General features: G+C 45.8%; 1 protein-coding gene across 1 annotated transcript; it reads right to left on the reverse strand.

Annotated features, from left to right (window-relative positions):
* Positions 1-244: 244 nt before the first annotated feature.
* LOC119444359 (intracellular coagulation inhibitor 1) lies at positions 245-10,143 on the reverse strand. The gene is made up of 2 exons (XM_037708766.1): positions 9,773-10,143; positions 245-602 (listed from the first exon to the last, which is right to left on the reverse strand). Exons 1-2 carry the CDS (start codon positions 10,141-10,143, stop codon positions 245-247), a joined length of 729 nt encoding a protein of 242 aa, XP_037564694.1.
* Positions 10,144-23,947: the final 13,804 nt, after the last annotated feature.

The following is a 23,947-nucleotide window of genomic DNA, read 5'->3' on the forward strand; positions in this document are numbered from 1 at the left end:
ACAGCGTTAACACATTCATCGCGGTTCAGAGTGAGTCACGCTTAGCGGCCCGTGGCTGAGAGGTACCGCGTCACATCACAGTTGTTGGCAACCTTTTATTGAATATTTACTGCCACAGTTTTACAGCTCCAAAAGCCTCTTGACACGTAAGAGCTAAAGACGACAGCCCAATGAAATCCTAACAGTTAGCATAGTGATTTATGTCCCGACAATAGCGCAGAACAGCAATCTAATCAGCCTTTAATCAGGAAGCCGCCGGGAGGCTGTCAATCTCTCCTATGAAGAGTATATCGCCGTACTTGTTCCAGATGATGAACACAAAAGGGTGATCAGCTACGAAATCAGCTGGCGGGGTTGCGTCGTCAACTCTCAGGAGACCTGCGCCTGTGCTGCCCGCAGTCACGCCGGTCTCGTCAATTTCGAGGACCGACGTCGCCACTATGTCGTCGACGTACATCATTTTGTCCTTCGTGATTCCCGACAGATCAGGGAAGCGGTGGTAGTTGTCTGGCGCATCTTTACGCCCGAATAGGTTATCCAGCCACGTGCCCAATGCTCCCCAAGACAGTTCTTTCAACGAGTGCTTGGACACTAGTTGCAGTCTGGAAAACAAATCAAATAGAAAAAGTGGACACACTATTGGCATTTTTCGGTGAGTCCCTACTATTGCATTAAAAAAATCTTTCTCAGTGTGATGTAACGAGGGTTTCAGAGGGCGCACGATAGAAACGAGCAATATTATGCGCAGGTGGAGAACAACACGATAATCGCCGTCACGAAAGACTGTGGATCAGGGTGCCGGACCGAACCCGAACCGAAAACAGTGCCCGAACGGGAATTCTAGCCACAACTAAACCCGGTTCAGAAGCAATATTCTAAAAACGTGCCTGAACCCGAACAGATCCTGAATCGAAAATATTAACGGTACCGGTTCGGGAATAAACTGTTTCAACATGCTGCGTGATCATTTTTAAGTTTTCCGGAACTTTCTTTAAGATCGCTTGCTGCAAGTAACATAATTCGAGTCATTGAGTTGTATTATTGAGAGTGATGGACATTATTTGCACGAAAAATCCATACACATATTGAACTAAATGAACGGTTCACTAATTCACTTATGAATTATTTTACGGCACATATAATGTTTACGAATTGTAGCTGGTCAGTTTTTTTTTTTTTTACCAAAGCACTCTTTTATTTATGCGCTCAAGTACGAAAGTAGCTGGAACGCCCATATAGCTCGTCCCATACTTGGGAAATATCTCGAAACTGGTGTTATCCTGGAGATTCATTTCAAGTGGATGCGTCTTGCAACGTCACCAGCTACAATTTGTAAAATTTAATATGTGCCGTAAAGTCATTGATTAAGAAGTTAATTAGTGAACTTGTGATAATTAGTTGAATATGTGTTTATATTTCTCGTGCTAGTGATGTCCGCCTCTTCGAATAATATAGCTCACGGACAAGAAACACCTTATGTGCTGCAGGCAATTTTAAAAATTCCGCAAAATTAAAAATTATCACCCCGTATAGGGTGGAAACACGTGCTCAATACACACGAGTTTCCTGGAAATGCATACGTTATAGTCGGCGCTCCCCACAAGAACATCGTTATAAATAACGAGTTGATGTACGTGCGAGACTTGGGACGGACGATATGTACGTCCCACCTCAGCAGAGACGCTTGCATTTATAAATTTCTCGGCCGAAACGTCGTTTCAGGGGCACGACAGAATCGCCGTTTCTGTTGAAGCTCCCACTTCGGCCGTTAGGTCGGCTCACTAGACTAGATAAATCACAAAACGGACACGCCCTAACACGTGGAGTGCACTAAAGGACGGTGTCCTCGCATGGAGAAGATAGGGAACGAAGCACTTCACCAATAAGGCTTTTTCCAAGAATAACATTGAACAACACTGCGGTCGGTAATGGATGCGGTCACCATCTCAGTGCGCGGTAACAACGGCTGTAAAGAGCACGCTAAATGAACTTTTGTTGCGTGCCATGATTAAATGCACGTTTGGCACGTTTGTTGGTATCCAATTATGATCAATGGCAATACCATCCCATATGTGGCCCACCACAGATACCTCGGCGTTGTCATTGACCGCGGTGTTTCATGGTCAAAGCATGTGGCAATGTTAAAGAAAAAATTAACTGGGCTTGCTCAAGTTTTTCGCTTTTTGGCCGGTATGAAGTGGGGCCCATCTGAGCATTCGCTACTCCGGCTGTACCAGGCTCTCTACGTCGGCTACATTCGGTATAGCCTGCCAGTTTTATCAGGTATGAGCCGGTCATGTTTGCGTACGCTGGAAAGTGCCCAGGCACAGATGCTGAAAACATGTCTCGGTGTTCCACGTTGCACCTCAACCTACGGAACAATTGAGGAGGCTCGCGTCACCCTTTTACCTGTCTATCTACGATGCGAACCTCTTCGAGTATTCCTGCGACTACTGTGCCGTCATGGATGCCACCCCTTATCGACACTTCCCGACATACGGCCAGACTCCACATTTTCAAGAGCCATTAAATGCCAAGAATCTGCCATACCATCATACTTTGCCCCTGCTGACCTTCCACGTATGCCCCCATGGGTAATGTCCAAAATACGGGTGCGTCTATCTATTCCCGGAATTTCTAAAAAATCGCGAATACCTACCGTCGGCCTCAGACATTTAACACTTGAATATATCTCGAAAGAATATGACTCCTCGGTGAATGTGTATACAGACGGATCGGTCTCGTCGTATGCGTCTGGTGCGGCTTTCGTCGTGCCTGCGCATGAAGTCATTCGACGGTTTCGTCTGTGTAACAAGGCGACTACAACATCTACGGAACTAGTGGCAATCAGAGAGGCCGTTCGATATATTTTGCAACAGCCTCCTCAAGTATGGACAGTCTTCAGTGACGCAAAGTCGGCTCTGCAACTACTTAGACTGGTGTTGAAAGAAAGCGCTTACAGAGTGTTGGCTCTTCAAACTGCCGAGCTATACACTTTAGCGCAAGAAAACGGCCACCACATCACATTTCAGTGGATTCCCAGTCACTGTGGTATACACGGCAACGAATTGGCTGATGCCGAAGCGAAGAAAGCACTGGAAGAACCAGAGTCAATGCTTGCGATTCCTTTTTCAAGAGCGGACGCCAACTGCCTTCTCTCCAGTGTCATCCGAAAATCAACGGAAAAGCACTGGGACAATCCGGATAATCGACACAGACGACTGCAGAGATTGGACCCTACCATGAAATTTAGGCTACCACCGAAAATTCAACGCAGCTGTGCCAGTCTTCTGCACAGACTAAGGCTGGGGGTAGCGTTTACGCGCGGATACGTACACCTCATGCGACGCACCGAGTCTCCAGACTGTGAATTGTGCAATGTCAAAGAGACTATAGGTCATGTGCTTTGTGACTGCCCTAGGTACTTGCAAGAGCGTCAAAGGTTAAATAATGACCTTACGCGTCTCGACAGCCCACCGTTGTCGGAGGACGTTATTTTAGGCCCTTGGCCAGACACTCAATCAAGTTTCAAGGCCATGCAGGCGCTACTGAACTTTTTAAAAAGTACGGGCCTGGATTGTAGGCTTTGAGCATGCCAAAGTGCTTGCCATATGTTTCATATCCTCCTTCTCTCATCATCGTCACCCATCATGCGCCTTTTTCTTCCCTCTTTTTTTCCCTCTTCCCCTTCCCCCAACGCAGAGTAGCTGGCTAGAGGAATTTACCTCAGGCCGACCTCTCTGCATTTCGCATCATTAAACTTATATCTCTCTATCTCTCTGGCACCTCCCAAAGGCTCTTCGATTTTTGAAAATCTTTCCGCGGGCACAAAATGCATGATTTGGACTTTTTTATCAGCGCTTAGCAAGGACAAGAATCTGCGCCACATGCAGTTGCGTACGAAATATCGTCGCGGTGTTTGGCGCAAACTGTCCTCCTTCATGGTCGAGAAGCAGCAAAGTCCTCATCTGCTTTTATTTAAAAGAGCAAAACACTGAGGAATATGTCACTTGCTGGCTGTATATTCGGCGCTGTATTAAGTGCCACAGTTCCCTCACCACCAGTTAAGTAGTGCTTGCTTCAAGCAGACCAAAATTAATTGAGTGCACTGCTATCAAGGCCTGGAAGTTAAGTGCAACCCATACAGACATAGGTGTTCTCACTATTAAAGGCGAAGCATTTCTTGGCAAACATTTGCTACTTTGGCATTTGGCAGTATCTATCTATCTATCTATCTATCTATCTATCTATCTATCTATCTATTTATCTATCTATCTATCTATCTATCTATCTATCTATCTATCTATCTATCTATCTATCTATCTATCTATCTATCTAGCCGCCTACGTCTTTGTGCTCTCATGGTCGTTACGTTAACTTGGTATGTATACCAAAATTGGCATACTATGACAAGAGTATATGACGAACGTAAATTTTGTCATGACATGCGTGCCATGGAGGGCATGAAACAGCCGCCTACGTCTTGGTGCTCTCATGGTCGTTTCGTTAATTTGGTAGGTACCAAAATCGGCATAGTATGACAGAAGTGTATGACCAACATAAGTGATAGGTCATGACATGCGTGTCATGTAGGTCATGACAATGACTCAGCGAAAAAAGATTAACACTCAAACGCCACTGGAATGGGTTCGGACGCGAGCACTAAGTGAAGGAAGCACTAAAGGATGATGGCGGAAGGCATAGTTATGAGCATAACTCAGCTAAAATGACAATGCAGCAGAACTGATAGTTGGGCGAGTTGGTACAAATTTATAGTGAAATCCTTTAGCGCGCACAATCGACACGGACACGTGAGAAAGCGCTCGTGTGTCCCCCTTCACTGTGTCCGTATCGATTGGGCGCGCTAAAAGATTTCACTATGAAAATGACAATGACTCAGCAAAAAACTTTAACACTAAAAAAAACAACACTGAAATGGGTCCTGACGTGGGTACTAAGCGAAGGAAACACTAAAGGGTGGTGGTAGAGGCCATAGTCATGAGCATGACACAGCAAAAATGACATTGACTCAGCAAAGCAATATTAACACTCAAAACCACAGGAATGGGTTAGAACGTAGGTACTAAGTGAAGGAAACACTAAAGGATGGTGGTAGAAGCCATGGCCATGAGCATGACTCATCAAAAATGACAATGACTCAGCGAAAAATGTTTAACACTCAAAAACCACTGAAATGGGCTCTGACGTGGGTGCTAAGTAAGGGAAACATTAAAGGTTGATGATAGAAGTGACAGTCATGAGCATGACTCAGCAAAAATGACAATGACTCACCAAAAAAGATTAACACTCAAAAACCACTCAAATGGGTTCGGACGTGGGTACTAAGCGGAGGAAACACTAAATGGTGGTGGTAGAAGCCAGAGTCATGATCATGACTCAGCAAAATGGACAATGACTCAGCGAAAAAAGATTAACACTCAAAAACCAATGGAATGGGTTCGGATGTGGTAGTCAGTGAAGAAAAAGGCTAAAGGTTAATGGTCGCAGTCATAGTCATGAACATGGCTAAGGCTTCCGCTTTAAGGTCTCTTGGGCGTAGCTAAAGGGACTCCTGAGGACTCATGACATGAATGTCATGACATTCGTGTCATGTAGGTCATGAAAGAGCCGCCTTCTCATTGGTGCTCTCATGCTCGTTTCGTTGACTTCGTAGGGTCTCCGCACACTGCTTCGCATAGCATCGATTCCTACAGGGCGTGGGATCTGCCGGTTTTTTAAACTCTGTCTTTTATCCGTACAAATAAGTTCCTCCGTATCTGCCCAATGCACTCGTAAACCGAGCATCGTTGGGAAAGAGGTCGTCACTAATTCTTATCATTGTGCACCGCCTCAGGTGCTTTCCGATAGCTCATTTTCGATAAGGCTATTTTAGACTAGTATTTTGTTTAAAAACCTACGTGTGTGCGAATGTTCCAAACTTTGAATAACACTCGAATATTCTCAACTGGACAATTCACAATTCAAAATGATCAAGTATTCCACTCCCCAGGCGATGGAGTTGCTGAACAAGCACATGGAGGAGGTAACTTATGTGCAACAGTTACTAGCCGTTCAGTAAGCATGTCTCCTCTTGGCAGCCTGTGAGATAAGTTTAATATTAGACCATTGTCATCATGTTTCGATTCCATCAAAGTGATGTGCGGCGCTGTAATACTGTCCTTTGCTCGTTCAATGCGCACTATATAGTCTACTATATGCATTTGAGAAGTGTTGCTCTTTTTTAAAATTAATTTAATTTTTATCGTGCACTCGATGTGATCCTGCTGTATCACGGTCTACATGTTCTGAAGAATGTAATGAATTCTTTCGTTGCCGAACGGGCCCCGCGAAGCTTTTCATCTCATTTTTTTCCGGAAATACTCGGTATTCTATACGATACAGGACGGTCGTCTTTATCGCATTCGTGATTCGGCTTGAAAAATTTTAATATTCGAACATCCCTACAAATTTATGTTGTTTTGCCGTTACTAATACCAGTCAAAATAAACAGAAACGCGGTAGAGAGACATGATACGTCGAGGCACCGCACCGAGTGCCGCATTCTCTGGCGAAACTGCCTAAGATAACCGTCTTTATGTGTAGGGCTGATGTAGCCGTACATCGTTAAACTTCATTGATATCTATGTAAGAAACATTTATTTCTGTCTCTCATGTGCCAGAAAGGTCATTTCTTCGACCTCCTGACGTAACCTGCGCATGCGCCACGCGGGCAAGTCGATAACGCTGTGCAGCATTTTGTCACAGGCAAAGAAAACGTTTAGTGGGCTGAACCGGTTCCCGAACCGTTATAAATTTGTAACTATACGCGCAAGAATTGAGCTAAAACGAAATCAGAGCGGCGCTGAACCCAAACCGAACCCGAATTTCTTTCGGTTCGATACACTGGTTCCAAGAACTCGCCCTTATAAATTTAAAGCGTGCATCGGTTATGAAAAAAAAGGCAGTAGATTTCATCGATGCTTTCTTCTCTGAACTCATTTAATGCGACAGCAATATTATCCCACAGAAAAGACCACCATCTTAGTTCGGCTTGCCTGCTTTTTTCACAAATAAGTGCGCTCATCGACTATGGAAAATGCGCAGGAATCCAGTGGTTACAGGGTTCTGGTAGAATAATGTAATGATTTAGTCATAAGAAAATGAGTATTTATTATAATATTTATGTGACAAATATAACTGACGTGATATTAGACAAAGCAAAGTGTTAAGATACGGAAGTTATGAACTTTTTTTTGCGTATGGAAATTTTTCGGTAATGCTGTTGTGGAATTCAAGTATATGCACGGATCTTAGCACTCTGACATCCCGTGTCTAATTTGGATATTTTTATTTAAAGGAAATGCAGAGATTATGGGGTTTTACGTGTCAAAACCACGATATGATTATGAGGCACGCCGTAGTGGGGGACTCCGGAAATTTGGACCACCTGGGGTTCTTTAACGTGCACCTAAATCTAAGTACACGGGTGTTTCCGCATTTCGCCCCCATCGAAATGCGGCCGCCGTGGCCCGGATTCGATCCCGCGACCTCGTGCTCAGCAGCCCAACACCATAGCCACTGAGCAACCACGGCGGGTTAAAGGAAATGCATAGCTTTCTTATGTTTGCTGCTCTTTGGCGAAATACTTTTTGTTGAAGGTGATCCATCATATTACTGTTTTACTGTATTTGATTGAGCCAATCTTGGCTCTCTTGTGTGTTATTAGGGCGAAGTTACCTCATGGTTAGTGTAAAAAGTTTGAAAAGCTGTGTAAAACAGTCAAATCTTCTGGTTGCGTTGTTCAGTAGGGTAGGACAACGTTCAAGTACCCAACTTCCCCCCCCATGTTGCGGTGACGTGGCATTTGACATAACCTTTAATTATAATTTCTTGCACCATCTTAGAAATTTTTTCGTGTAAATGAATTCAATTTTTAAGCAGCAATTAACGAGGCATTTGACGTAATAAACCGTTCTGTTTTTCAGGCCCGATCAGGCTTTTTGAAGACCACTGCTTGGTCTTAATGAAATTGTTTGCTAACTGAGGATTTTTAATTATCTAAGTGCCTTTACGTATCTATGTTCTTTAAGTATTACACACAAGGCCATTTTTACATTCTCCCCCATCGGAATGTGGGCACCTTGGCCGGGATCGAACCGGTGACCTCGAGCTCAGAAGCGCAATGCCATAGATACTAAGCTACCAGGGCTGGTTCAAAATCTAATCGTTCTTATCATCAACGGAGCTGTTTAAGCCCACCGTCAGTACGTAACGCGTTAACAAACAACATCGTTGAGCAATGAGTCACCTGGGTTGCCTAGCAACCCACTCGCGGAGCGGCGTGTGCTTCGCCTCCTCTCCGTGCCGTGCACATGTGGCCTTGACATGGGATGTTAAGGAGAGGGACGGAGAGCATGCGTGCGGCGCGCGCTACTCTCGGGAGAGAGAAAGAGAAAATGAGAGCGAGAGAGAGAAAGTGTAGCAGCACCAACGAGGCAACCCGCAGAGCTGCTGGCGACGCCCTCCGCGTTTCCCCGCAGTTGCGCGGAACGCACGCGGTGTCCGTGACTCGGCGGCTCCGCAGGTTTCCACCAGCCACCCCTCGGTAAGTGTGGAGGCGCAGCTTGGCCGTGGCGTCACCGGAGAGATAAAGCTCAGAGCCGCCGCGACGGCGGCAGAACTTTTGGTGGCTCTGGGATGAGTACTAGTAGCCTTGACATGAGACGACCAAAGAAGATCCGGACACCCGAAGAAAAAGCCGCTCATATTGAGGAGGAAGAAGAAACTTTATTTAAGGCCTGCACTAAGGCCCAGTAGAGAAAAGCGCTTGCTCCGCTAAGGCCCGCTGATGATCCTCCGAGTCCGAGTGAAGCCAAGCAGTCCAGGAAGGAGGGGGAGGGTAAGGGAAATAAGGAGAGGTAATGGAAGTGTTACATGAGTACAGGAGGTGTTCTGTATAGGCTCTTATCTCCGGAAGGTTGGGGCAGTGAACTGTGTACTCCATCCGAACTTGCAGCGCATGAGTGGGGTGCGGAGAGTGTTAGTCTGAACTTTGCGATGGACATGTGATTGTTCCGTGTTTGGCCAGGGAATCGAGGGCGCCCGGAGGTTATTTTCGCGGGCATGTTGATGAACCAGCTCATTTCCCTCGATCCCAGCATGACCAGGTACCCAACGCAGGGCGATTGTATTGTTCGGGCTGCGGTTACAGGATTCTATTAGAATGTCATGTAGGTGGGTTTCCAGTAGTCGGCGTTGTATGTTGCGAATGGCTTTGCTGCAGTCGGTATAAATGCTGATGTTATTGGACTGGTGCTCAGTAACTAGAGAGGCTTCTTGTATGGCATATATTATCGTGCAAGTTTCTAGAGTGACTGTGTTGGGAGGGTTGGAAAACGGCCCAGCTGTTTGGGTGATCGGTGTTTTCTGTCCGGGTATATATATTGCATACGCGTAGGACTCCATGTTAGAGCTTGTTGCATTCGTGAATATCGTGATGCAATTTCTGTCTCTGTGGTGATGTTTTGCCTGCGCTTGACGTCGACCGTCATGTAGGTGTGAACACGTCGCGCGGCCAAGCTAGAATCTCCGCGTCGGCGGCAAGCCGATTCGAAATACCGTGCCTAGCAGCACTTAGCATTTCCTATCAAAACTTAGCCAACATTAGTAAAAGCTGCAAGAAAAGCTAGGTCTATCACCATCTCCACTATTTACTCCACCCTTGCTCCACTAGTGCAAGCTGCCCACGTTTTTTCTAGTAAGCTGGGCTTACCTGGGGATGCAGACCTTGACGATTTCCTCGGGTGCGTCGTTTACGAAACGCCAAAGGAAGGAGGTCGACAGATGGCGGCGCGTTCTTGAAGTTCCGTTTCTGGATATCGGCAAACTGATGGTCATCGTGTAGCCTCCCACATTAAGCGGTAGATCCAACAGCTGACTGTCGTAAAACCCGTTATTTTTGTCGTAGCGCGCTTTCACGCTTCCACAGATGGCTTTCACTGGCACAGGCTGGGTGGCATTGTTGTAAAATTGCATCAGTTTGCTTTCTGAAGAGTCGAACTGAGTCTTCCACCCAGCCTTGAAGGCCACTGCGCCGATGAACAGCAGCGTGGTCGACGTTGGTAGCGGCTTATCGAACATCATCTTGATACGACTTTGCATACGACGGTCTACCCATTCGTTTATGGTGTTCACGGCCATCGATCCATCGTTCTTGAAGTTGACGCGCAATATTTCGGCGCCGAAAAACTCCTTCACTATTAGTGCGTACTCTGGAAGAATATTAACGCCTTGGTCAATGACCAACGCGTTAGCAATGGATATGCTATAGTTAGATGACACTTGGAGCTTCAGTGCATGATCACGGACATTCGTGACGACAGCATTCTGTTCAATACCGGCATCCTTGTAACCAAGAAAAAAATATAGAGCTCTTCTGGTGCGATTCCTTGCTCCCACGTATATCATGTCCATCGCAGCCGTCAGGCTGTAGGGACAGAAAAATCCCATCGGTACATGAGCTCTGTTCATCAAGTCAACAAGGGTAAAGGCGAATTCATCGTTGGCGCTTGAAATTCCAGTCGGCATGGGCTGCGAAGAGGCAGCCGCCACACACAGAATCAGCACCACCGTATTCAGCTCCATGTATCTGGAAATAATAAAAAGAAGTGGGAAGACAATTTCATCTATAAGATTACATTAAGAAAATGCATATAATTAGACGCGATGTAATTTTACAGAAGATGTATGAAGAAATAACGCAGTTATCGCTCGGGAGATAACATTCATCATGACAACGCCAACGGTTAGGGGATATTTCTGCTGTACTTTGATGCCACGTTATAGTGCTTCTGAGGTGACCAGCGACAAATACGTAAGCTGCCTAGGGAAGTGGCGAAATGTGCCGAAATGGCCGAACCGCGTCTATCATGCTATTTGAACATGATGAAGCTGTGGTCGCTAGAGGAGTTGGTGTGCCGACTGGCCAGTCTGGAGCGTAGTTCGCCACTTCTCAGCATCATGACGCAAAAGTGGCGCTGCGTTTAGTAGAACGGTTCTCAGCGGCGCATGTCGTCTGGAACTTGTGGCAGACGGCACGCAACAAATAAAGCACGCAGAGTGAAAAACTGTCATCTGTAACCGTCTGTTTGTACAATGAGGAAATAGAGGCCTCTGTTATTGCGTGTTTGCAATTTGCTAAAATCTGTTGAAGCTTCTACGACGAAAAGGTGTGCGGCAAGGTTAGGCGGAAGCTCATCTGCGATGGCGAGTAAGCGGAGTCCACACCAAATAGAGGCGGTAGTTCTGTTTTGGAGAAGATCAACAAGCACACATATTTCTTCGCTATGAACTATAGATCACGGCGACCTAAAGCAGCATTGTTTTCGGCGCCGACGAAAGAAGCAGGCGACACCGCTTATGGGTGAAGGACGCTTTGAGGAACAGTTCCTCAAGCTCGATTTCACCAATATTGTCATCTAATGAAAAGTTTACCAAAGGCGCGCAACAGCACGGTGTCTGCGTTTATCTCTATAATATGATGCCAGAGAAAATAAGAGCGAACATTATGTGATCACACAACGTGATTACGACCGCAAACCGTCGGAGAGATCAGAGCACCAAGCTGCGAATGAAACCTGCGCAAATTACGACGTCAGGATTTCTGTGCCCGCGCTTGAGGAGATTGTCGTCGCGTACGAGTAGCATTATGGATCTGAATCTGGAATTTGGAGGTTCCATGGCTGTCGCATTTTCTCTTTGAGCGAAAATAATTTTAACATAACGCATAATAAAGTTCTTTTGGACGCATGCGAGTCTCTGTGCAAGGAACGGACGGCTACACCCCATAACTCTGCAGGAAACGGAAGCTCGCTTGTTCCTGTAATATATGAAATATTGCGAGCTACGGCGTAAACGATCTTTCGCAGATGTGAACGACAACAAGTCTTAATTACACGGGAGCTGTAAATTCAGCACCAAGTGAAACATCTTTGCTCTAAACGGAGTTCTTACCCGCCGAGACGGCTCGGTGGTTATCGTGTCGCTGATGATGAGGTCGTTGGTTCGTTTATCTGCCATAGCGGCCGCAGTCTCATTAGGCCGTAATACAAAAAGCTAGTGTACTTAGGTTTAGGCCCACGGTAATGACTCTCGGGTGGTGCGAAAAGAATTCCGGAATGCCCCACTCCGGCGTCTCTCATAGCTGGCCCCTGTACTTCTGGACGCTGTACCCTGTTATTCCTTTGATTCAAACGATAGTTCGCTGCTCCAAATGTACGAAAAAAAAACTACTCACTAGTTCACAGCCTAAAAAAAGAAAAAAAAAACTCCGAACTGGCTCTAACCCGCTAAAGCTGCATTGCGAGACTCTTGCATAGAGGCCTAAAAAATAGTGCCAGCGCTTTGTGTGTTCTGACAATAGCACAATAACCCATACATCTTTGCTTGTACTTCAGAGTGGAAGTTGAAGGATACATCGTAGCTGAAATCAGCGGCAGTGATATCCTCAAACACGCATTTTGTCTTCCTTGCGTACGGACGACGACGCGCGCAGGAGAACCGTTCTGCCGAATGCAGCGCCGTTCTTACGTCATAATGCGGAGAAGTTGTGAACGACTCTCGGTCGGCACACCTGCTCCTCGAGCGACCTTAATGTAGTGCATTCTGCAAATCTAATGCAAGTCGCCTCAAGACGAGCCCGTGAGCAACCTGTGAGAACAATTTACGATCAGTGTGACCTGCGAATAGTAACGTAACATGGGAATGTGTACGATGTAGATGTCCCGTTTAGCATTTATACTCGTGAAACAATCGTATTCGACTTGTGGATGTTGATAAGACACGTCGTCATGATAGCAAGTTTTGATGTCCCACCTCACGTTGCACCCAGGCGCACGAGTTGTTCCCGTATGTGGAGAGCTGTTCGTAGGTGAACGTGTTTTCACGTGTGTAGTCCACACTCACGCATCCTAAAACTCTGAGAAGTAATGTAAGGAGTTCTTTGACAGCAACTACATAATTATACTGAATGTGCCCGTAAAACGCTGTACAAACTACTGTTGAGAGTCGTTAGCAGCAACTTATTATTAGCAAAATTGAAAATATTGTCAATGTTGTTGGTAAATTGAAATAATTTTACTGTAATATTGCACTTAGAAGAAAGGTCTAAATATAATGCTGCTGTTTTCATTGAACTGCTGCTTTAACAAACCACATGAAATATGGCATCGTAAGCGTACTCCGTAAAAAAAAGAAAACAAAGGAAAAAAAGAACCCCATGGCAACAATGTGAAGGCGAAAACTTCAGAAATAAACATGGTTGACCATTTTATTGCCTAATGTTGTAATATTCGAGCCGCAGTGTACTTTCTTTATAAACATGTAAACATTTCAGCCTGATATAAAAATGGTGTCTGCTAAGAAGCACTTCCTGCACGTCCCTAGAAACCATACACAAAATAATCCATAGAATAATGAGCGGCAGGTATCTAATGAAGTGAAACTTAGTACGAATACGTGCTCTGACGTCAATTGGAATGTGGATGACGTACAAATTTTTGCCATATTGCGCAGGCAGTGGCGATATCTATGGCCAGTCGCCATGCTGGTTCGGACGAGCGCTCCGTGTTGTACGCCAGGTATAGAAGATTTCGCTCGCGCGATAACAGCAGCGATAGTGCGCTCCGACGAAACTTCCGGTCACGGGCCTTATCAGTCTCCTTTGCCGGATCACAAAGCGAACTCCTGCTAATCTATATCACCGCCACTCCCTTTCTTGCTCGTTATAGTTGGCGGACTACGTCATTGAGCCAAACCGGAAGCCGTCCAGGGCGCATGTTTGTGAACAGCGAAAAAGTCTATACGCTCGGTGGCAGTTTCTGGCGGTTGTTCTTGCGCTCGCGCGGTCTATTTAGTATGACGTGGCGCCTTATAAATGACAGACGGTTCTGTGAGACGTACTGAGGTAATTTATGTGGGCATGGCCGTAGTTTCTGCTGGCGTTGGGGCGGACGGAGCACCTTGGCATGATGCGTGCGCGCGCGTTTCAGCCTACAATCAGCCTCGCAGATTACTTCTGTATTTCTCAAAATTCGTTTCACGAATGTGACCTTAGCGCAGCAATTTCACTGTTATTCTAACTTGTGGTTTAGCATTAATTAGTAGTTACGAAATATAAGACGATCCTAACAGCGTGGGTACCGTTCTGCTGCGCGATAAGATGTGTGCTGTTTACTTTGACAAGAGTTCAAATTGGTGTCTGTACATACATTGCGAAACTACCTCGTTCGTTGGACGAGGTTTGCTCTCATGAATAAAATAGTTTTGTTTACAAATAAGAGCATAGCGTATAGATAGTATTCATGTGACGTCACGCAGCCATATCTCACCACGCTGGCACCCCAAGATGGCGACTACGATGACGTCAGTGCAACGTATTATCACCCGCAAACTGTTTTGCTCTTTCACGGCGATTGTTTTTCACCAGTTTATCCTTGTTATCGCTCTGACGTTCGACGCAAGACGCACTTTTTGTTGCTGTTTCACCGGTTTATCATTGTTATCGCTCTGACGTTCGACGCAAGACAAGCTTTTTGTTGCTATCATGTTGGCATGCTCCTTGCTTATGCCCCTTCTCGACCTGCTGGTACCCCAATATGGCGTCCGCGATGGCGTCCGTGCAACCTATGTATAGTGTGAATGATTTGTCGCGTGGCCGAACGACCGTCTGCGGACTGCGCGAACGTCCATACTATTGTGGATTCTGGGTTATAGATCTGTGATAGATTCTCTTTACGGTGCATGAGTCAAGCATGCGGCATGGCCATGCGATGTCTTATTGCGACGTTAGACATGTGGTGTTTTTTTTTTCGGTAGTGTTTGTCCTGCCGTCTTTGACGCACCCACCCGTTTTACGGCCCGCCCTGCAATTGTGTTCTAAGAAATAGACGTCGGATTCCTGTTATGCGGTCCTCTTTGGTTAGTACTGCTTTACCAGGCCAACAGCAATGCCGAAGCAGAAGACATATATATCGCGCTGGTTTACCAACCGCAGTGATCGCTGTGTTGAGCAACGCCATCGGCGCCATAGAGGAGGCTAACGTAGACATAGTGATTTCAGATCGACGAGACTATAAATGCGTGAGAACGATGCCGCTTGTCGACGCAAATATTTCATAACGATTGACGCTTAGATGTTTCTGGGTTGCATTTGGTTGGCTGTACACGAGCACTCTAATGGTTTCCTTCTTACGCCAAGATAGCCAGATAGTGAGAACACTTTCGAATTCGCGCTGGCAATTCAGAGACGCCACTGCTCTTCGTCGAATATAAACCGATACAGTCAAAAAAGTGCGCCGCACGTAGCCGCGGCTGATGATTCACGCTGCTCGTTTGCGCACCCAAGAGAAACTTACGCATATTGCAGTTACTGCTGCACCGAAAGGCTACACAGCGGTTCCCCGACGACCTTGTATGAACTGACATCACATAAATTTCACGGGGAACTAGCTAAAGCATCTCCAAGTCGTTCCGTCGCACGCGACAGCAACTCGTTCAAGCTGAGCCGCACCGACTCGCACAAGGCACAGGGGAGGAAAAGAACACACGACGCCAGCGTAAAAACCGCTCGCATCATCGCGAACAGAATGATAGCGACGCAGTCATCACGCGACGCGACCGTAAATCGCATTCGTGTGATTGCATATACGCAAGCAACCTCTACATTATACGTAGGGCTGTTCGTTTTCATTTTACCCGATTTTCAACACGCCGAACATGTTTCACGAGAATAGGGTAAAACCTCATTCCAAAGTAAAAAAAATTCCCTGAATTCCCTGAATTTCAAAACCACATACCAACATTTTCTTTATTTTGTTATTTTTTACTTTGCTATTATTATTATTTTTTTTTACGCGGCTCGCAGTTTGCAGTGCACACGCGCTAGTTACCATGCCTCGTGACAAAGAAGTTAGATCCTGTTGCTTAAGTGAACTCCAGCAACGTTAAAATTAAAAAAAAAAAAAACTAGCGTAGCTTGCATTGGAGGCGCAATGCTAAAGAGACAGCGAAGCTGATGGGCACCTAGCTAGTCCTGGCTTTTGGGCTAGGCTAAGCATTACCAAGTCATCGCCAGCATTTTACGGAATTTATTTATTATTGATTGATAATCGATTAGCTATTTATTAGCTATCAATGACTAACTAAGCTTTAGTAGTCCCAACCATGCTTAGCTAGACTTAGCCGGGCTTAGTTTCGCTAGTTCACAGAGGTATGTGCCATTGCGCTTGGACCCTTTCGGCGCTACCGCCAGGATCGGCCCACATTTTTTGTGGGCGACTAACGGAATAACGACCGGCTTAAACAGCGCCGCTGTTAAAAGAGACAATAGGCGTTGAAGTGGAACCGCCTCGGCACGCCACGTAGCTTCGGCCCTGCTGCACGCAGCTTGTAAAGAGGCTCGTTCACACTAGGCCAACATGACACCAATTTTGGTGTACCGATTGTTGGCGACAGCACTTTTCTTCCTTTAAACCGTTGGCCACAGCGTTTTCCGTACTGTAAACTGCTGTTGCCAACAGTCGGCAGACTACAATCGGCGTCGCGTCGGCCTAGTGTGAATGAGCCTTAACATTCATTATCAATCCTCCTTCGACCGCGCAAAATAGAAAGGAAAGAGGGCGACTGCACTCATTCCATGCAGATGAATGCATGCACTGATGCAATAACAGGTTAGTCTCTTAGGGGAGAGGGAACTGACGACGACGGGAATCATACGCCTGATCGTTTTAAAGCGCATGGTTTAGAGCCTTAGCGTTAAGGAGCTCTTGATACCCTCCGAAAAAAAATTAAAAGATCGAATGTAATGTAGTACGCACATTTGTAAATTTAACCCGAAATATAAAAAGCGAATTTCGGAATGGTACCAGAAAAACCCGATTTCTCCCCGATTATCAGCTTGAAGAGTAGCACCCGATTTTACCCCCCGAAACTGCATAAAAATATAAAACCCGAAAACGAATATGCCTAATTATACGACACACATATCTTGTGTGATGCGGTGAAGACATTATCGATAATGGAGCTCCCGAAAAGGTTTAGTGCAATATTGCGGTAATTATGCACGCATTTCAGCAAGGATGTCGCCCAGGCCAACAGTCCTGTCCCGCCACAGGGGCCAGTGCCAGTTTCGTAGCATGGATAACGTTGACTGTCGGGACTTGGTGGCCGTCTTTGCACGCCAAAGTGTGCCCTACCAACGTGGTGCTACGTTGACGCTTGAAGTTATCTTTTCGATGTGTACAACGAGGGTGCTGTTCAATCTCTGTCGCTGGAAGGCTCGCATGAAGAAGTAGAAGGGGTTAAGAGGTACTATGTGAGCTTGTAGGGCGCAAAAATACACCGAAAACCTCGTATTCGCACAAGTGCGCAAACAGTTTTGTGTGGCGTTAAGCCAGGATATCTTGGCTGCGTGCCGCAAGACTAATGGCGGCATGCCAATGGTAGAAAGGGGTGGCCAAATATTTCAGGGAATTGGACCTACATTCCTGGATATTGCAGCTCCACACACGCCATCATCAAATAGCTTCGAACGAGAAAAACTCGCCTACATTCGATGCCTCCCGAAATGCATGCGAACGTCGATGAAAACTGCAGATCTACAGTGCTGCACAGAGTGATAAAGAAAGAGAGAAAAAAAAGTATCAATACACGGAAATAGGCTTGCCTTGCAAAAGGTGTTAGATGCAGATTGTGTTGTATCAAATGATTGCTGTTTGCCTCCAGGTGGACTGTCCGGTTCGAACCTCTTCTTTGTTGTCCTCCATAAATTGCGCACAATTGTAATACCGATATGAAATCGAGATACACCACTGCACAATCTCGCACATAAGCTCAAAATATGAACTGTAACTTTTCCTCCAGGGGTAAGCAGAGTTCGGCGGATAGAGGATCATAATATTGGTATTTAATAGATCCATGAATTACGCCATGACATAAACATCGCGTAATTCACCTAGATAATTCATCCTGATAATCAAACTGCTAGGGATTAAGTCGAAAGTTTAGCGTTTACCGTACTTCTTTCTGAAGCACAGCGTACAACTGAGAAAATTGGTTCACCACGCATCAACATTGCGATCTCCGATCTGCCGGCCTGCGAACTTACACCTACGGCTCGTAGTTCTAATAGGACATCGTCCGTAACTGGCGGAGGGGATTATTATATTTCTAACTGCTTTCCTTTCACGCATCCTGTCGTTTCAGCATTTGATGGGTGGGGGTTACAGAATTATAGAGTGCGTCAAGCAAGGCGAGGTAATACAAATTCAAACCTCTACGAATCGATGATAACACGAATACTGATTAGCAGATTGATTCTGAATAAATAGAAAGATTCACTTCCGCTGTGGAGGGATCTGTGAAGCCCCTATATATAAAAAGTAGCGCAATTCTTAGATCATGCCGCCACCGCGCCCCCACCTGTCTCCCCAGCCTCCTCCGCTCCCCCATTGGCCAATCCGTGTCACTTGGAAGCACGCGTTGCGCTTTTGTATATTTTTTTCTTTCCAGCGCGCTCCGACCGCCATTCCCTAGCCTGTGCGACGAAAGTGCTGTACGCGCAAACGGATCAAACGTGTTAAGGACAACAACTTCGTTGTGATGGCTGCTGCTGCGCCTTAAGTTGCCGCAACCGACAAGACGAGGGCAAAATGTTTTTTTTTGTTGTTGTTTTTTACCATCCGGCGAGCGCAAACGCTTGCTGCATACTTGGTATTTGCGCCGTCTCACATCGTCGCGTTGCTACTTCCAAAACGACATTAGGAAGGCCAGTTACTGACTGACGAGGCAAAATCGCGCCACGAAAACTTCTCCGTAGGGCGCGATCGAAGTTTTCCGCGGATTTCCTCTGGTAGCGCGTTTGCTGTCGTCTGCCACGGCAGGCCCGGCGTAGACGGCGCCACTATCGACATCGCGCCTCGATCGCGCTGACCGCGCTGAGCGCGACAGTGGAACGGAGGAGGAGGGAAGTGGTTGGCGCTACTTTTTATATATAGGGGTTTTAGGGATCTGATGTGGAGGGAGCCCCCTGTGAAGTGATCCGTAATTTTTTTACAGCAGAGCTGGTTAAAGTCGAGCTTGGGCCGTGCGCAGCGATGTTCGAAGCATAGCCAAATAGGGAGACGGGCACGTGTATCGCGAGAGGGAAAGCTCTCGAGATGGAAGAGAGTGTGGCGAGGGGGGAGGAGAGATGTGAGTGGAGAGGAGGAGTGGTGGAACAAGTGCACGGTGTAAGATTCTTCCACCGTGAACAAGTGGCTGGGTGGAGTTGAGCGGGAGCGGAGCCACGCCGAGCGCACGTGGTATGAAGTGATGATGATGATGATGATGATGATGATAATGATTTAATGGTCTCCCATTTGAAACGGGGCGGTGACAAATAGTCACCTAGCCTGCTTGATTTAATCAGGTATGCTACACATATTTTTATCTATCACTTTTGTAAACATTTCATTACTCTTTTTTTTCTCGGTATCTACCTTGTACCTCTACCTATGACTATGAGAGCAAATCAGGTCATATCAACCTCTTCCCTGCTTTTTTCCCGCCAATACGTTAGTAACGACGTCAGCGCTCCCTAGTAACAGGCGCGCTCGCACATCGGCGGTCCTCTTTCTCCCCCTGGACTTTCGCGACGTAGCGCAATGGCGAAGCCGACCGCTAGTACTCCCGAAAAGAAGCCGCTCAATTGGAACGCCGTAGAGGAGAGGCTCGTGAGCGTGCTAGGAAATGGAGAGCCGATCCCCATCAACGGGCAGAGGAAGTTGAAGCAAATCGTCGCCGAGCTGTGCACAACTTTGCTGAGGCTTCTCCTCAGCTCCGCTGATCATTGGTGTTTGCGAAAGTAAAGCCAGCCAAATTTTTTCTTCTTTGAGGAATGGCGTTCTTCAACGCGAATGGATGAAAGGAAATTGCTTCAACACTCATTAAAATTATGGAAGATTTGGTGAATGTTCACTCTCACCTCTCACGCGTGTTGATGCAGCTAAACACACACATACAAAAACAAAAAAAAAAAAAACGGCAGCTATGAGGAAGTGGTAAACGAGGCGCTCTTGGTCTGGTCTAGCGTCCGTCGCAGGTACCCGTCAAATTACATTCTCATTTGTAGGCGCATCAATTTGTCGAAACACGTTTGTGTGACCTTTACTCGCTACCTCGCGAATTTTAGTTACAGTGGAAGTTATTTAGTCGTTAATTTGCAACAGCAAGCTTATGGATTCCCTCCTAAACAGTGACACATTGCCCTTATGTCCCTCAGTCTTTCTAGTCTTTCGCCACGTCTTGTTTCGGAATGTTAAATTTTTTGAGCACATTACCCCTTTAACTGCCAAACCCGAACTGTACTTGTCTTATAGCCGCTTCGAAAGACAGCTTGTTGACAACAATGATGATGAATCCTCACTTAATGGCCTAAAGACACTGTGGGGGATAGGCCAAGAACGGGGTGGCAATCAATATCGCTTAGGAGGAGCCTTACAAGTCCAGGTTAAAGCTTCTGCTTTCAACAAGCCGCGCTTGTCAGCGCAGATCGCGTCGCATAGTGGAGTTTCGGCAGTTAAACCCATTTTTGATGCTTTCGATTCATTTCGTTTTCTCTCTTCACATCAGGTCATATGTCTATGATTGATATTTTGGATCACTATAAGGGACAAACCCCTGTACATTTAAATCAGGTTGTAATGCGCAATAGTTCGCTGGAATAAAAAATGCATTGACAAAATTTGTAACGTTTTTTTTTCTCTTTTTTACGGAAGAATTGGGAGCAATAAGACCAGCGTTCTGGAAGGAGCCGATAAGAAATTATGTTTCATGGCGCAATCACGGGCTGTTATTATATGCGTAGAAGGAAAAAAAAAACGAGAAAAAAAGCGATCAATCAAAAAGGTTTCCGTTGAGCTTTGACAATGATTTACAGGTTGTTGAACTTCACATATAGGCGGGCACCTCAAGCCACCTGTCTATTCACCTCCGGCATTAAGCTTTTTCTCTTTCAGTGGACTGATCTCGTAGGTGCCAATTGTTCGACTTACCTCGGTCGCCTTCTCTCCGTCAACGATCAATTTTCCCCATGGATTCGCCGCCCCAGCTGTGCATGAGAGGCACAGTGACAGTCGCACTCCCAGAGGAAAAAAAAAAGGACTGCGTCGTTGCCGAAAATCTGAACTCCTGATTTTTACTCTCCCAATCTAACTTAACTGCCTGCAGACGGCGTCAACGTACACCACTGGTTTACACTTGAGTAGCCGTCTGGGCTCATAATGAAAAAATGCAGCAGATTTTACTCATATATTGCGGCACTAGCATTCTGCCACTGCGGAGGCCACCATTTGTTTGTTGCCTCCAAGAGTAGCTCATATACCATTATGGGGGATTTGCCAAGAATCGGGTTAGTTAAGAAACTGATTATACGATTCTAAAAGGAAGTACTATTGAGACATTTTGAATCGCTTAAACGAATGAAGTCAGATGAGAATTTAATAATTTAGCAAGGAAATGGTCCTGATTCGATTATATACCTCACAACAGCTGCACCAACATCCCTATGATAATGGCCTAGAGAAGAGGATCCCAAAGATAGAATATCAGGAATCGTTCTATTCAATACAGTACCATGAAATTGTCCTTCTAAAGTATGTCTTCTTGATGATGAAAAACGGCGACATGACAGGAAGAAGTTTCCTGTTGTCTCATCCCCACCACAGTATGAGCACTAGGAAGAGGGCGCCAGACCAGATCGATGCAAATAATTTGGCATCGGAATTTGGTAAACAGGCCTTCTACTTTTCTATTACCGCAGAAGTTCCTGTTCGAAGTAAAAATGTGGTGTCGGTGATAAGTTGAATTTGTTAATCATAGGTTCCAGGAGTCTTGCATGACTACAGGTCTCCTGAACCTAGCAGCAGTTATGAAAGCTCATACAGGAAGGTTCGGGAGAATGGACCACTAAGGGCTGCTCTCGCCCCAAGCTGGCTGCTAATTCATTCGTAACTAATCCTTCGTGACCAGGCACCCATGCTAATCTAATTAGTGCTAAGCGAGAGGGTATTATACAATGTGCAAAAGACAAAAGCAGAAGAGAAAATTCAAATTCCAGGTTTTTCTTCTGTTTGCGATGCGTCTGTCGCTATGACGGCTTTTATTTTTAGCTCCAATAAGTAATTTTGTAATAACCCATTTAATATACTGTAAGAAAGGCGCTTCGCGTTGTTTGTATATATATCGTGAAACATAATCTGGAGATTCTCTCTCTCTCACTGTCAATAGAGGGGTCTCACTGATCATACATCTAAGGAACCAAGTACCTGTACGAAGACGACTTAAGGAGTGTGGGTTCTTTCTTTGCTTGCTTTTTCCTCAGATAACTGCACACACCCACTACGGGGAGCTGGAAATGACGCCAGCGATTATAGGGCGGTTAATTGTGGGGAAGGGTGCCGTCGAAAAAAAGAACTGTTTGCATGTGAAAATATGAAAAATGAAAATGTCATTATTAAAAGATAACAACAAATTTTTGGGCATCACAGAAAGGTAATTGTGAATTAGATAAATAAGTTATGACTTTATGTTCCCTCAGGTGTACGCAGCTTCCTCTCTTGCAAATGCTAGCGCATGTTTTGGATATTAAAATTCGTAGATGGACAGACTTTAGCACTCTGACACTCCTCATGTCTAAGTAGGATAGGATCTTGTTGCGCATGCGTTTCTTTCAGGGAGAGAGAGAGAGAGAGAAAGCACTTTATTTGCACCCGTCAGAGAGTATGGGTGATGTAGATTAAAGCAGCCCGGGCCGTCTAACATTTTCCGTTCTTTATATCAAACAAAAGTGCGAGCGGAGGCATTTCAACGGCAAAATGGTTGGCTGAAACGCCCGATTCGAAGAGAAGAAAATTTGTCAGGCGCCGATTCGAGCCCGTGGTCGTGACACGCGCAGAAGAAGACGAGAATCTCGTGCGATTCGGAAGCGGGAATCGTTGCAGTGAATCATCGCGCCTCGGGACTTTGCCAGCTATCTGTGCCCTTTTTTTCTCCGCTCCCGTTCTGCAGAGCGAAGAGGTTGCGCCCACTTCGTAGAACGACACGGCTCGCGGTTTCGCTGTCGCTAACCCCAGCCTCGAGTGCGCGGATCAGACACTTTCCCCGTGTGCTGGGACCTCGTCACGTCGGGTCACATCTTTTATTGAAACCTACGCTTCTTAGTATCGTGAGTACATCTCAACTATCTATTTCGTTTCTTTTTAAATGCGAAGCATTTCTTGGCGAACATTTGCTACTTTGACAGCATCTATCTATCTATCTATCTATCTATCTATCTATCTATCTATCTATCTATCTATCTATCTATCTATCTAGCCGCCTACGTCTTTGCGCTCTCATGGACGTTTTGTTAACTTGGTATGTACAAAAATTGGTATACTATGACAAGAGTATATGACGAACGTAAATGTTATGTTATGACATGCGTGTCACGTAGGTCATGAAAGAGCCACCTACGTCTTGGTGCTCTCATGGTCGTTTCGTTGATTCGGTAGGCACGAAAATTGGCATAGTATGACAGGAGTGTATGACGAACATAAGTGATAGGTCATGTCATGATATGCTTGTCATGTAGGTCATGACAATGACCCAGCGAAAACGATTAATACTCAAAAACCACTGAAATGGATTCGGACGTGAGTATTAAGTGAAGGAAACACAAAACGATGGTGGTAAAAGTCATATTCATGACCATGACTCAGCAAAAATGAAAATGGCCCAGCGAAAAAACATTAACACTCAAAAACCACTGAAATGGGATCGGACGTGGGTACTAAGCGAAGGGAACACTAAAGCATGGTGGTAGAAGTCATTGTCATGAGCATGACTCAGCAAACATGAGAATGACTCAGCG

The sequence above is a fragment of the Dermacentor silvarum genome, chromosome 3 (genome assembly GCF_013339745.2).
Source record: "Dermacentor silvarum isolate Dsil-2018 chromosome 3, BIME_Dsil_1.4, whole genome shotgun sequence".
NCBI lineage: Eukaryota > Metazoa > Arthropoda > Arachnida > Ixodida > Ixodidae > Dermacentor > Dermacentor silvarum.